At 38.4% G+C, this 15,757-nt stretch overlaps 1 protein-coding gene across 1 annotated transcript in view; it reads left to right on the top strand.

Moving 5' to 3' along the window:
• The window catches only part of arhgap39 (Rho GTPase activating protein 39), a 105,689-nt gene that overhangs the window by 71,213 nt on the left and 18,719 nt on the right, over positions 1 to 15,757 (top strand). The window contains exon 2 of the mRNA XM_041791796.1: positions 1,892 to 2,305. Coding sequence (XP_041647730.1) covers positions 1,892 to 2,305 — 414 coding nt within the window. The remainder of the gene's footprint in view (positions 1 to 1,891; positions 2,306 to 15,757) is intronic.

The following is a 15,757-nucleotide window of genomic DNA, read 5'->3' as shown; positions in this document are numbered from 1 at the left end:
AGGTGAATTTGCATGGAAAGGGGTGCCCCCCCCCAAACTGCATAGTGACTCAGTGTATCTCCGTGCCAGTGCATGATTGCAGTGGTTGGCCTACAACATAGTAGGAGGAACTGTTAAGCTGCGCCTTTTGATTTATTTACAAAGTTTTAGAGTGCACACGTTGTTGTGGAGCGTTAACAAAGCACCACACCATTTGGCTGCACGGAGACAGACATATTCAAACATACAACCGACAAGTAACAGCAAATCAACTGTGATTGCTAACACCTGCGTGTGACACATCTCTTGTGTTATCTTGCTTAATATGAGCACATAGATGTGCTTTAAAGAGAACTTGCTGTAATCAGGGATTGTGGTGCACGTGCATCATGACCCCGTCGTAGTTTTTGTCTTAGTGTGTGTTTGAGAGTGAGGGGTGTCTCCTCTTTGGTATTGTGGCAGAGTGAGAATATGCATTACACAGAGGAAGTGACGTAATCGGGGTTGGGAGCAAAGTGAAATGAAAGGCACAAAAATTTGGGGTTTATAGAAGCTCTGTACACATTTATGATTTTTTATGGCATCTATGACCATTTTTCTACTGTCATACCTTCCCTTTTTTACCTTTCTCCATCGCAGTGAATGATTGTTCAATCTAGTCAGTGTTGACTTCTATCTTCAGAGCACTCCAGTTTCTGTCAAAGTTAATATAATGCTACTGTTCGAGCTTGTTGGAAAAAACCGACATTTCAGTCATCTGAAGATTTTCCGGCTATGGTTAGAGTACTGGTTCATGCATTTCTGCTTTAAGGCATATCACACACCATCATCTCTCCGCTCAATTGCTCGTCTATAGTCCTGAGTGTGCTTTTTCTGCATCTTGTGCCTTTATGTGTGTGTAAACTCTACAGAGGAGAGAAAAAATTCTATTTCCCCCTAGAGGATTAAGAAAGTAATTTTTCTGCTCCTTCTTCAACTCATTATTCATAAACTGTGGATGTCATCACAGTGGGATTATGTGAGTAAATATTTTTGCAATTTTAATACAGTTTAAACTGTGCGTGAAGACTGAGATATATGGGATGAACTGGGCTTCATAAAATTGAATGTACTACATAATTCATAAGCTGTATGTCATTGTAATGAGTAGTTGGTAAGTGTGCAATTCAGAGCAGTTTGTATTAAAAATTTAGAGTAAAGTGAACTATGTAGAAATGCTGAGTCGATACAGATACATCCTTAGAGTAAACATCTGACTGAAAGATTTTCAGTTTGGCTGACACCCCCCCCCCCAAAAAAAAAAATACTGCCACTCTAAAGCTGCTTAGGAGACCAGCAGTAAAGACTGTGGTTCTACTGCAGCTTTGGTGTGAGTAGTTGTGTGAAACTGTGTGACCGTAAAAGGACCTTCCAGAAAATGAGACATGAAAATGATAAAAATCAAAATATTTTTTGGTTATACAGATGATTGCAAAGCATAGCTCACATGCAGCTGCCTCTATACATCTAAATGCTGGTAAGAAGACAAGAATCCCCAATCAAAAGTCTTTACCTTAACTGGACTGTTCCTGATATTCGACCATAAAGAATATTTCAAGGGACTAAAACTTTATAAAACCATATTTGTTGTCTTTCTATCTGAACGTTAATGTGTCTTTCTGCTTTTATTATAAATATATTCAATTTTAATGCCCTGAGGAATGTATTTTGTTGCTGAAGTTTTGATCGAAAGTATTTCTGCCTCTTCCTGGAGTTATGATACTTCTCTGCTGCAGAGTGGTCACTTTCAGAGAGCAGTGAGCTGTTGTGGGTTGTTGGTGCAGACAGTGGTTGACCTCCAGTCGTCTGAACTCACAGTCAGTTCATTTCACAGTCAGTTTACCAAGTCTCATTCCGAACTCTCTCCCTACAGGTTGGAGTGGGTGGAGATCATCGAGCCGCGTACGCGGGAGCGCATGTATGCCAACCTGCTGACAGGTGAGTGCGTGTGGGACCCTCCTCAGGGTGTTTGCATCAAGCGGACAGGTGACAACCAGTGGTGGGAGCTGTTCGACCCCAACACCTCACGCTTCTATTACTACAACGCCTCCACTCAACGCACCGTGTGGCACAGGCCGCAGGGCTGCGACATCATCCCGCTGGCCAAGTTGCAGACTCTGAAGCAGCACACCGATGCCTCTAATCCCCGTCCTGCGAGTGGAGGAGGGAGAGCGTCAGCCGATAACAGCCCGGGTCGTAATAGTGGGGTCAGCAGGGAGGGAAGCACCTCCTCGTCCCTCGATCAAGAGCTCTCTGAAAAGCAGGGCAACAGAGAGGAGGCCGACAGGTAAGACTGCTGCACACTTGATGAGACACGTGTCAGGGACTGACTCAGGGAAAGCAAGCAGGACCAGTGAGTCATTCAAGGGTAACAAGTGTGAAAATTGACATTAACAGTGAATAAACACACATCAAATCAGGTAGTGCTGCCCAGAATACCAACAAATATGGAATAACTGAAAATATTTCCTACTGCTTTGTATTTAATGTGCCCTCTATCAGTTTCAAAGATGTGCTAGAGCTAAGGCTTTAGATGTTGTCCACTTTGATCTGCAGTGCCAGTCCTCTGGTTTCTTTTTTATTCTTAGCATTGGAAAGAGACAAACTGAAAACAGTAAATACACAAAATAGCATCAGGGCACAGGAACACTTTGGATGCCTCTCTTATGACCAGGTTGCCCATAAGGGGGGATAAAGGGGGGCCCAGCAACACTAGGATCCCATGGAGGTCAGCAAAATCATGGTCCATTGTAAAGTTAATCTGTGGGAACCATATTTTATATTTAACCTAAATAATAACCACTCTGTTCAGCACAACAACAAATGCTTTTTATTTATTTGTGCTGTAGCAAAAATGAAGCCTTTTTTCAAGTGTAATCCCTTTAAAAAAAAAAAAGAGAGAGAGAGAATTACCTCTTTATTGGCTTTATTGGTGTTGACAGTGTGGATGGGCAAAGTGAACTAAACCCTCTGGAAAGTAGAGTCAGGCTTCAAAGCAAATCCATGATGTGCACTTATACCAGGATGTCAGAAAATAAATCAGAAAAAAACTAAGACAACTTTGATGGAGAATAATTACAAAATTGTGGGTGGAAGCGGGCAAAAAGAAATGGTAAATATAGGCTCAAACTGGCAAAATTGGGGGGAAAGTAGCAACAATGGGTTCAAAGTTGCAAAAGTGGATAAAAATAGTGGCAAACCATCAAAAATGGGCCATGAGTGGCAAAAACAAGTGGCTAAAATGAGTGGAAAGTGACAGAAATATAGGCATTAAGAGGCAAAACAGCAGCAAAAAGTACAATAAAAGGGCAATCAGGCAAAAAAGTGTTAAAAAAAGGCAAAAACTGCAAAAAGTGCCAAAAAGGGTTCAAAGTGTAAAAAGGGGGGGGAAAGGGTAACAATCAACAACACTAGTTAAAAGTGTTTAAAAAAAAAGTAGCAAAAAATGACGGAAATTGTGTTGAAAAGCGGTTCAAAAGTTGCACAAATAAATAATCCTAATATCAGAACCCAAAAATAGTTTGACACACTTCTTAGGTCCAAAATAAGGTAACTGTTAACAGGGACACTAGCTCTAATCCTCCTGATCCAACACACATGCACTGATGTCATCAATGAATCACAGATATAGAGGGCCCATTCTCTGGGTTTTTTCAGGGGCCCAGCCGATTCTGTGGGTGGCCCTATCAATGACATAAAGATGAAGTTTATCCCTCCTTGTATGAATCTCTTCTACAAGCCACCTGTATCTTTCCTGTGAAGGGTCAAGACTGTCTGTTTCTTTCTGTTCTTTTGCTCCTGATTTCTATCTCTGTTATCACCCCATCCCCTTCTTTCAGTGTCTGTCACTGTCCGTTAATTTCTGTCCTCTCTCACCTTCAGAACCTCTCTCTCTCTCTCTCACTCTCTTTCTTACTGTCTCTCCATCTCTCTCTCTCTCTCTTTTTCTCACACACACTCAGCATCCTTTCCCCCCTCCCCTCTTGTCTAACCAGTCTTACTGGCTGGTTTGTCGTAATCTGCTGCAGTCTGCAGTGATTGGTGGATACTGTCTGGGGTCACAGTGTCCTGTAAATGTCTTCTCTACTCACTCACTCACCCATAACCCCCACCCACCCACCTCCCCCCATGCCCGCTCCCTGGCTTCTCTGACTGGTCACAAACACAGTGCGCATGAGAGGAAATCACAGCTTCAGAGACAATTACAGACTGTATGAAGCTCAAGGACAAACACATTTATGGTGATGTACAATAATATGATGTCAACAACAATAATGACCTGCTTACATCCTTAAGAGACTGTGTGTTCATTCCCCAAAGCCCAAGAGTGATAAACTTTTCTTATTAAAGCAGTGTCTTCTGTCATTCTGATGCTGTTTTTAGAGAGGCAGCTTGGTTATTAAACGTCTGCAGTGATTTCTAAAAGCTGGTTCATTCAGACATCAGCAATATTCTGCTGCTACAGATGATTCAAAACCAACATTTCCTGTCCCTGCTTCACATTAAAAGCCCTTCATCATCAAATCAAGGGGAAGCTTTTATTATGAGCAGTGAAACCCTTTGAAAAAAGTATGACTTCAAAAAAGTGAAATCCATCTTCTCAACATTTTGGACTTCATGGCATTGTTGGATTTATTTTAAATAGTTATTTCTGCAAGGTAGACAGACAGTAAGCTTTAACATGAAAGGGCCAGTTTGACGATATAAGTTGCTTTGTGTATCTGTTCATTCACACTGCATGATGATCCAATCTTACAAAATCATGAAATCAGATATTCTCAGTTTTTTTCTGGTTCACTATAAACATTTAGTTATAGCAGTTAGCAGTCTATAGCCGGGCAGAGTCAAGTGCTGTGCTAGAGATGGTCTCTGGAGAGAGTGAATGCTGTTAAGAAAAGCAGGACAGGCAGTTTGTCATAGACCACACAGCTTCCTCTGTGACAGATGGGAGCTATTGACCTCTACACGGCTCTACCTCCCCATACACATCAAGGATCCTATTAAAGGAGGGGGAGAGGGAGGAACTAATGGCGGGAAAGATGGCAGAAATGAGGGAGAGAAGGACAGGACTGGGATGCAGAGAAGAGGACCAATAGAAAGAGCTTCAGCCACTTATAGTCTGATGTCCTGAGCACTTCTACTTTATCACCACTGAAATCTGTTGCAGAAATTATCATAAAAATATACAGAACAAGAATTTCAAAAACCCTCAGACATGCAGTCACCTCATGTCACTTGACATTGTCCAAATCACTGACTGCAAGAGGTATGAAGATCTGTGCTAGAGGTTTTTGAACTGTCAGTGGTCTGAGAAAGTCAGGGACAGCAGCTTTTTGTATGAAACTCTCCTGTGTAGTGTTACCTCATCTAAATCTATTTCCTATGGCTTTTTCCTCTCTATTTTTGAAGCATTTGAACACTACCTAATTATAAAACTTAATTACTTCTGCCAAGGAGGTTATGTGATTGGAGGGGTTGGTTAGTTTGTTAGTTTGCAACATAACTCAAAGTTGTGGACGAATTTTCATGAAATTTTCAGGAAATGTAAGAATTGGCATAAGAAAGAACTGATTCGATTTTGGGACTGATCCGGATCACCGTCTGGATCCAGGAATTTTTTAAAGGATTCTTTACTATTGGGAGATAGGGCTAAAGGTGGAGCTCTGCCCTGTTACCACTTGACACCAGGAGATGGCAGACACGAGTAACTTAAATCCCAGCAGCATTTTGGCTGTGTTTCCATTCAAAGTTTTGGAGTTTATAGAGTTTGAAATACGCACGCCCGGTCAAGGAGACGAGTCGGAGCGTAACAGAGAGAGAAAGACAGTGAATTATAGCAAGAATACTCACAATGCTGGGAGGAATCGAGGAATATTCACCCTCTGCCATGACTTCTAGTTGTCCAGTGAGACCTCTCAGTGATGGCTTATCCAAGACTACTTCTGCTAATTAGCAAGGACATCCCTCGCATTAACAACCAGCTATGGGAAGAGAGACAGAGCCTTCGCTATCAGCTCCAAGGGTCCATGCCATTCTGCTGCATGGTGTGATTCTGTGTTGACTACTATAAAGTTGGATTGTAGTCAGTGTTTACAGTGCTCAGCTATACAGTTCCCTTTGTTTCAGCCTCTTCATTACTGGCAGTGATAACTCACTCAAAATCCCTCCATACCACTGATGATATTAAGCCTTTGGTTAACCAAGAAAACCTCACATCGATTAAAATTCTGCTTTACAAGGGTTTTGGTCAAACTTTCCCATTTTCCCTGCATAGTCTCCAGCAGTGCTGTGCACGCGCAGAGAGATAGATTTGGTTTGACGTCTTCGTGCATACATAGTTAACCATGTGCTTGCCGTCTGAGGAGATAAGTAACCCCAGCACCACAGGACAGTAGGTGTAGTAAGATTAGTATACTTTTAGTTTATATTAAAGCATTCTAGCAACATATCTTCTAGGTTACACAAAATATAATATGCAAGTATTCAGTATTTACTTATCTGGTCATTGGCATGTTTTCTGCTAGACATTTTGACTGGTTATATTTTTATCTGCCGGACTTTCGCCCTTTTAATCGGCCAATGACCGGCATATGCCGGCTAACGGAAACTCAGGTCATGTCATATCTGCTGCTGGAGGTAGGATGTGCAGGACATGGAAAAGAAAGAAACCAGTTCAATGGCAGTATAGAAAAATGCACTTGCAGGATGTGAAAGATGTAGAAAGAAGAGCAGGTAGTAGTTGTGGCAGTGAGGAATAAGATCAGTTAGGATAAATCAAAGAAAGGACGTTAACCCTCTGAGACCAGCTTTTTCGCATAGAACAGAAGAGACATGTGTTATTAGAGGTTAACTTGAACCATAAGTCATGGCAACTTACTTGTTTTTTCCTCTGAAAGTCCTCTGTTGTGCCATTGTAATGATGCTATCACCTCTGTAGTTCTTACAGAATGTTTTCTAGCAAGCCTGGAACTTGGGTGACTTTCCAGGGTCTTTAAGGTCAAATCCACACCAGTAACTCCGATATTGAACGTCTTTTTATCCATTTGTAATCACTTTTTTGATCGTTCCTGCAGCTGGTGGATAAGCCAGCTGCCATATTGTCTGTTTATCACCTCCGCCAAGGAGGTTATGTGATTGGCAGGGTTTGTTAGTTTGTTAGTTAGTTTGTTTCTTAGCAACCTCACTCAAAAAGTTATGGATGGATTTTGATGAAATTTTCAGGAAATGTCAGAAATGGCATAAGGAAGAAGTGATTAGCTTTTGTGAAGATCCGGATCTCCGTCTGGATCCAGGAATTTTTTGAAGAATTCTGTACTGTTGGGAGATAGGGCTAATGGTGGAGGTCTGCGCTCTCCGAGTTCTTTTCTAGTGCCTGAGAATGCATTGTGACTGGTCTGTGACAACCAATGGCAGGCTATTCTGTTGTCATGCCATGCTTTGCCGAATAGTGCATGTGCACACACTTTGAAAAAAGGAGAAGAGAGCCTAATGACCCATAACAAAAGGAAAAAGGCACAGAGAGGCTGTGATGTGTCCCTCAGAGTCACTGCACACAGGAGCTGCTTTGAATAATGATTCAAATTCCCAGAAGCACAAGGACTGAAAGTAAAAATGTGAATATTTTGAAGACTTTGTGTCACAGAATAATTGTTTTGTTTTTTTTGTTTTTTTTTTACTTTTTGGTCCCAAAGAGATGGGAAAACAAGTCAGTGAAAAAGCCTTCGTCATTAATGTTTATTGGGTTTGATACAATAAAAAAAATTTAATTTTTCGATTAGTTTTTTTGCCCTTTTTCTTTATAGTTGGATAACTTTAAAAAATCAAGTGACATTACTGCAGCACACGTATTGTTTAGAGCTTGACTGCACACCACAGGGTTGATGTTTGACAACCTTTTTAAGACAAAAGTCCAGGTGAGACACAATGATTGTAAATAGCATAGGCCTCGGAGTGTTAAATATATCAGGATGGATTTACCTTGAGTGTGTGCCAGTGGTGTTTGGTAGCAAGAAGTGCAGAACCTAGAAGACAAAGAAACAGGTTTTAGTGTCTTTAGTGAAAATTTGAGATTCAAATATTTTTCATGTACTATATACGGTATAAGATAAATTATAATTAAATTATTTTTAGATTTAAATGTATGGATCATTGTGTTGGTACTTTTTCCTCTGAATATTAAAACTAAACTATGACTACACATTGTCGTGAAAAATAGCTGTCCCATTAGTATTGAAATGCTATTTTTCAGCGTGACTGAACTTCTATCACTGTTACTTTCGTCACATGGGGACATATGTTACCTGAAGCAACACCCCTCTGCTGTGTTGCTTCTCCTCTTAAGAGGAGCTTACAGGCTGACAGACATAAAAAAACTTCTGATTCATGAAGTTTGTCTGTATTCACTATGTCCCATGAATGGGACTCCCATCAAAAAGGGCTTAAAGCTGTCTTTTTTGTATCAGTCTCGGCAGACGTTTGGGGAATTAAGAACTACGATACCACAGTTTGGATCTTTGGCTCCCACAGTTTCATCTGTGTCGCTCTCTAGAGGAGTTTTTATGTTTGCCAGGCCACTGTGCTCCACAGGAAACATCTGAAAACACACACTACATTTGGATTTTTACTCACTTTTGCTGTTGCCATTCAGCCAAGTGTTTAAATTTCCTGCTCAATCTGTGTATCTGTAAACAGATAGATATGCCACCAATTACAGTAGTAAGATCTCTGTGATGTTGCATCATAAATTTAATAGAAATGTACCAGTGGTGTAATTATGAAAGGCTTTTTTAGACTTGGATTGTACAAGAAAGTGACCTGAAAGCTACTTTAGTGAAACAAATAGTCTTTAAATCTGTGATCCTCCTAGTGTGTGTCTGGGTGTGTGGTTGTATTTGCTGGTGTGTGTGCGTTTGTGTGCACGTGTTTGTATGGTGGAGTGCCTAGTGGCACAGCTGTGGACTGTCCGTCCAGATGGCTGGAAGATCTGCTGTCACACACACTTTATTGAATCTGGTTATATGTGAAGTGTCTCTCACTGATGCTCTGCTCCTCTCTCTCTCTCTCTCTCACTCGCTGTTTCTTTCTCATTCACCCACAACCACATGTCCACAGATATAGGAGTAGTAGTGGTAAATGTGTGGGCTGGACTGTTTGTAAACTGATACACAGGAACCTCTGTGATAATCTGCAGCAAGCTGCTACAATTCTGAAATGATAAATACAAGAGACAGAGGCATTGTTTCAGTATCATGTAAAGTTTAACAAGTATAGGTGGCATGCTGCAGTGTCATACTTACTATCACACTTTAACAGCAAGTCAATGAATCAGTGCAAGGTGCCACAGGCACAGCAAACCTGACCTTGAAGGTGTTTTGCGAGGGACCAGAGGCATTCCTTGTGTTTGCAGCAGTCCTGCAGCACACTCTTCATTTTACCCTCTGTGGCCTTCACACTGCACTTAGCAGTGCTTTTACATTCTAAATCACATCAACTCAATGGAGATTAGCTGTCACAAGCGGTTTTATATTTGTAAAGCTTAAAAAATGCCACTGTATCCTCTGAATCTCCACTCTACTGCTCACATGATTGTTTAAGTATGTACTTTAGGTGTACAAGTACCTTTTATCTTTATAATAATACCTTAATAATTTACACATTGAGATCTTTTATAGTGAAAGTTGTTTTGATTTATTAAGCACAAAAATTCTCTCAGTGACAGTTACATGACAATAATTTTTCTTTAAGTTATTTTTGTGCTTTTATGCATTTATTGTAGAGACAGAACAGTGGATAGCTTTGGAAACAGGGGAGAGAGAGTGTGGGGACTGACGTGGGTAAGGAGCCACAAGCTGCATTTCAACCCAGGCCTCCAGCTTTGAGGACAACACCCTATTTGTATGGGACTCATGAATATAACCACTAGGCCAGTAGGCCCACTTAAATCTAAAAAAAACACGGCTTAGTTCAGCAGGACCAACTTAAAAAAATTAAACATCAGTTTTGGTAGTTTATATCGACAAATCCCAATGTAATAGCCATTCATTCACTTCTTGCAAAAATATCTCTGTATAACCTTCCACTTACTATGATGCCATATAAGGACCACATTTACAGATAAAATCAATAAAGAGAATCTGTTATTTGAGCAATACGTTTAAAATTCTCAAGGAAAAAAGGTGTTAACTTAAAAAAAGTAGTTTTTTTTTTTCTGTAAAAGTCATAAATGTATATGAACCAAAACGTAGAGATTTTGCGATAAGGAAAAACACCAAAGCACCATTTTGACTGTCTTGTAAATTCTTGGCTTTACACTGTTTTACATTTTTCTAAGTTGCTATTGTCAAAAAAATTAGGATTTTTTTTTTTCTCTTGTAAATTTACTTTTTAACTTCAAAATTCTGAGTTTGTCTTTTGTAAATGTACGACTTTATTGTCTCAAATATGTAGACTTTTTTCTCCTCAAAAATGAACAGATCCCTTTTGTTTTTTTATCTATTTGGGTGGCCCTAAGACACGGTCATACATAATCCTAGCAAGATTTTAATAAAATATATGCACATCTTATTTTGACAATATCAGAGCAGACGTCCTGCTTGTACCCTGAAGCTGTAATGTAGTCGATGGATCTCTTCAAGTTTCCATGAGGTAAAGCAGCTCAGAGTGACCACATATGGACAGCTAGGAGTGGCTTATTAACTGTTTTCAGATAGGCATATGCTGTCTTTACATCGATGCAACAGTTAGATGTGATAAGTCATATAAGCCACAGAAAACTGCATTGTTTGGCTTGTACTTCTTTTTTCTTGAGTTTCTTCATTTCATTCATATTTCATTTTATTTGTCTTTGATCTCCAAAGTGTCTAAGAAGCAGACTTAGTGAGACAGACTGCATTTAAAGCACCCAGTTTATCTTTTAACTCCATAACAGAATGCTAAGGAAACAGAAAGTCACTTTTCTTTTTTTTGTGAAGTTCAGGGTGTTCCAAAACAGTATTTATTGATATTTCTGAATAAGTGTTTTTATAACATAAAAAGAGCATACAAATCATATTTTGTATTGTTATAAAGTTGTGGTAAATATCAGTTTGAATAACTGAGAAGATTCAAGCCATGCTTTTGGCCCTTTTAAATCATTTTTTTTAACAGAAACTTTCAGCATCTTTCATAGAAACATAACTTGATTACTTAGTATCAACCCTTCTGAATCATTCAACCCAAAATCTAATCAGTTTTACCTTATGCCATTTCTGACATTTCCTGAAAATGTCATGAAAATCCGTCCATGACTTTTTGAGTTATGTTGCTTACAAGCTAACAAACTAACTAACAAACTAACAAACTAACAAACAAACCCACCCGATCACATAACTTCCTTGGCAGAGGTAAAAATGGCTCTTCACTCTGATCCCATGATTGCTATGCTGGCATAGTTGGAGAAAAAATAATCATTCAGGAACACGTCTAATTAACACAGTGTGTAACTTTGTCAGCATGGAGATTCATCCTTGATCCTCCTTCCACAATGTGGTTGTGTTGGTTTCATGAGAACAACCCACATGTGACACCATGTAAAAGGGAACTAAACAGGCTTTCCAGCAATGTTTCCAGCAGGGCATCTCTACTTTTATGGAATATATTAAAGTTAAGCTCAGTGCTCCACCAAGCTAAATGATACTGTAAGAGATAAAACACATCTATGCATCTATGCATAACCAATAATTTATTGCTTTTATTGTAGCCACCACTTAGTGTGAAGTCTAGATTCCTCTATTGCTACGTTGTTTTTACATTGTTTCCTTTTTTTTGGTTGACAATTTTGTCATTTTTTTATCAACGTTTTCATCATTTTTTTTGGCATCGTCATCTTCGTTGTGTTTCCGTCATTGTTTTTGTTGCCATTTTCATTGTTCCTTTCACTGTCATTTATGTCTGTTTTCTATCAGAATTTGTTTAAATTTCGTCATAATTTTCATTGGGACTTAAGCGTATTTTCCATAGTTTCATTGTCATCATTTTCAAGGACCATGATAAAAATGACGATAAAATATTTTATTTTTTTATCGTCATTTTTATCATGGTCCTTTTTCAATGTCATCTTTGTCATTTTTTCGAACAGCCTACACATTACTTCTAGTTTGTTATATAAAATAGTGTTGATTGGACACCCTGTATCTTTTGAGAAGAAGAATTTGAAAAAAATAATAAAATATATCATAACTTTTTAAAAGTTGTTAACAATCCCAAATAGAATTGCTTGGTAGATCTATGTCGCGAGTCAAAATGCTGTTGACTGAACTGACAGAAGTTGCTTTTTCAGTTGATTCCTGTTCATTCAACACTCACACTTAGGTTTTGGCTATTTTCTCATCCACAGTAGCATTTGCTGGTACCTTGGTAGAGTATCTCAGTGTAGACTGACTAAGTACTTGTAGATTTTATGTCTAGTCAAAGTAACCTGATGGGGAAAAGATGAATTTTCAGGTTGATGCTGTAGAGATGGGAATGGAGGGAGACAGGCAAGGATTGTTGATATCAGTAGAACAGCAGAAAGAGAAGGAAAGGACTGGCCAATGGAAAAAAAGAACAGATAAAGTTAAGATAAAAAAAGACGCTTCAGAGCAGAGGGGTGGATGGGCTGAGGAAGAAAGAGAAAGAAAGTGGGTTGGAGATCTGACTGTGGGGCATTTTGTGATAGGTGCCAGGACGGCCTTTTAATGCTTAATCCTCCCTTCTTTATTTCTTTAAACACATACACACACACGGATATTAACATCCACAAGTGCACAAACACTCACACTGCCTTTATTGAGCACTGGCCCTGGGGATCAGTGTGTGGAAGTATTTGGAGACAGAGGGTGGCCAATACTGAAATCGATGTCACACTTCTCTCTCTCTCGCCCAGTTCAACTCTTGTTCTCCATCCCAAACTGCTCTCCCTCCTCCTCCTTCTCTTGTTCTTACAAACGAGCAGAATGTGAGGGCCCAGTCATTGAGAGGAATGAGTGAATGAACTTGAACTGATGATGTAAAGGTCTATTGTTGCCAGAAGCTGCTGTTTGTTTGATATTCTGTGTGGCAGTGTCCCTAATTAAAGAGTGTGGTCTCTTAAACCGCCTGCAATACCTTTAGTATAAGAGAACCAAGGTTAGCTTGAAGCACATTCTCACATGCAAAATACCCCTAAACAATAAACATGATATTTTTCAGACTTAATAAGTCCTGTTTACATCTTTAGTTTCAGGTTACTGTTAAAAGTTTGTTAACTTTCCGTAATCAAAAGAAGAAGAAAAAAAAAGAAAAGAAACTACAAATTTGCACCTCCTAATTGTGGTGCTACATTTTGGAGCAGGCTAAACTATGATAAGCAGTTTTTGGAGAAACGGTCTAATGAGTTAGGGTGAAAATCTCTGGGTAACTTACAATATGATACGATATGTAATACATTAACTGCTATAACATAAATATAACATCAGTGCAATAATTGATATGTGGCAAGACAATCATTAAGTAGTTTCTAGACTTAAACATCATCATAATGCTGTCAGCATGTCACCTGATATCAAGAGCAGGAACTTTAAGGCACTATTTTGAAACATACCTGAGCTACTGGAAGCTTTGGGATATATGGGAGCTTTTCCCTTTGTAAAGAGCAGGGTGTCACAATATCTGTTTAATGAAATATAGGAATAATACTGAATAACAAAATGTAAAATGCCTTCTAAAGGTATAAATTTGATGGATACTTCTTCATGCTTTTGCTTCTATGCAGTGCTCTGTGGTATTATTTTGATATTTTTTCTCCTTTAATCCTCCTGTTGACATGACTTTTATTCAAGAAAAACAAGAGTCAATAACAACAACAAAATACGCTGTTTGGCACTGGCAGGGCAAGGTTATTATAGTTAACTAAGACTAACTAAATAACCGAAACTGAAATTCAAAAAATAATTTTAGTAAACTGAAACTCAATAAAAATCAGGCTTCACTGATAAAAAACTAAACTAAAACTGTATTGTGTGCTTAAAAAACTAACTAAAATAAAATAGAAATAGCAACAAAATATCTTCAGTTTAGTCTTTGACACTATCATACTGACTGGCACCTAAACTCAAGTCTGGGGAGTGTAGATGTGCCTGAATTGATTAGATAATACTTCACAGAGTGGTAGCTTTATGCCTGGGGTTGTATTTAAACACAGTCTTTAAATAAATGTTAAGTAAAGTGCAGGCTGTTTGAATATGTTTTAAAGTAGAAGTATGATGTTCACTCAATCATGACATGTTTCAAAAAAAAAAAAAAAAAACAACTAAAACTAACACTAAAGTTAATAAATGCAAATAAAAACGAACTAAACCAACAAACCAGAAGTAGAAACTTATTAAAATAAACTAAAATTGAACAAAGGAAGTGAAAACAAAATATAAATAAAAACTACAGAAAAATCCAAAACTATTATAACCTTGTGACTTGGCGGAGTTTTTATGGGAGCAACCCACACACTTATCTCTGCTGCTCATCCTACAAATACCTGTTCCTTACGGATGTGGCACCATTTAAAAGGGAAATAAACAGGCTATCTAAAGCTATATTGCCAAGAAGCATTGCTACAAAAAGTAATAATATACCAAACACAAATTTCCATACTATTTGTGCTAAGTTTATATGGGTATATATAAATTACATACACATTTTCATTTACATCCACATGTATCTTGAACACACACATAAACGTGAATTTTTTATATAATAATTATACACATTTTCATATGTCTGTTTTAAGCATACTCCAGTTGATTATCTTGAAAAACATCAATTTTGTTATTTCTAATATTGTCATTGCCAACACCATTTTTGTTATCACTATCCACATGCCACATTGCCAGGGAAATCTGTTAAGAGCACCATTACTGTTATTGATTTTTTATTTTAAATAACAATGCTTGTCAGCACAAATACCAAACCAGTATCATGCCACTCTCCTACTTATGACTGACCACTCAGTCAAACAAATTTAAAAAACTGGATTTTAGACAAAGTGATTAAGTTAACATATGAGAAAAATCTCACTCTATCTTATCAGTGATGTCTGTGTAATTATACAAGTGTTAACCACTGAAGTCTGACCACTGTGCGAGGTTTGTATCACAAATGCATTGTTGTTTTTTAATCACTGGGGTCATAGCATCTTAAAATCTGGGGATCTATTTCACTAATTAAGAACTGAAAGTTCAGATTCCTGATCTGTCCTGAACAATCTTTGCAGATCTCTGCATACTTTATTGCAGTGTAAATGCCAGATTTTATTAATTAAACCAAAGGTTAACAACAGAGTATTTCTATCAAAGCTGGGCCATGTCAAGGAATAACATAAGCTCCTGCCAGCTCATTTTTAATTAAAGAATGTTCAGGGCTTAAGGTTGCAGGATGTTTCATATTTCTACTGTCAAATAACACTGACTCAAGGTTCGTACCTTTTAAGTGTTCAACCTAAGTCTACAAGTGGTAGACATAGAAATGGATTTATAGGTAGGAATGTTCAGCAAGAGAAGATGGTGAGGGGAAAAAAAATTCATTTTAGACCCTTGGCCATGAAGATAATTAGTACAGTCTGAGCAGCAAGTATAAGGTGGCTACAGGAACATGTAGGAATTATGAAGAGCAGACAGGATTTTATTAAGAGGCGCTTCTTCTGAGTATTTTCAGGCCCTGTGGTATGAAAGTGACAGACAGCTTTTTATCA

Source organism: Cheilinus undulatus, linkage group 7 (assembly GCF_018320785.1).
Source record: "Cheilinus undulatus linkage group 7, ASM1832078v1, whole genome shotgun sequence".
Taxonomy (NCBI): Eukaryota; Metazoa; Chordata; class Actinopteri; order Labriformes; family Labridae; genus Cheilinus; species Cheilinus undulatus.
The sequence above is the reverse complement of the archived record's forward strand: the minus strand, read 5'-3'. Positions and strand labels throughout refer to the sequence as shown.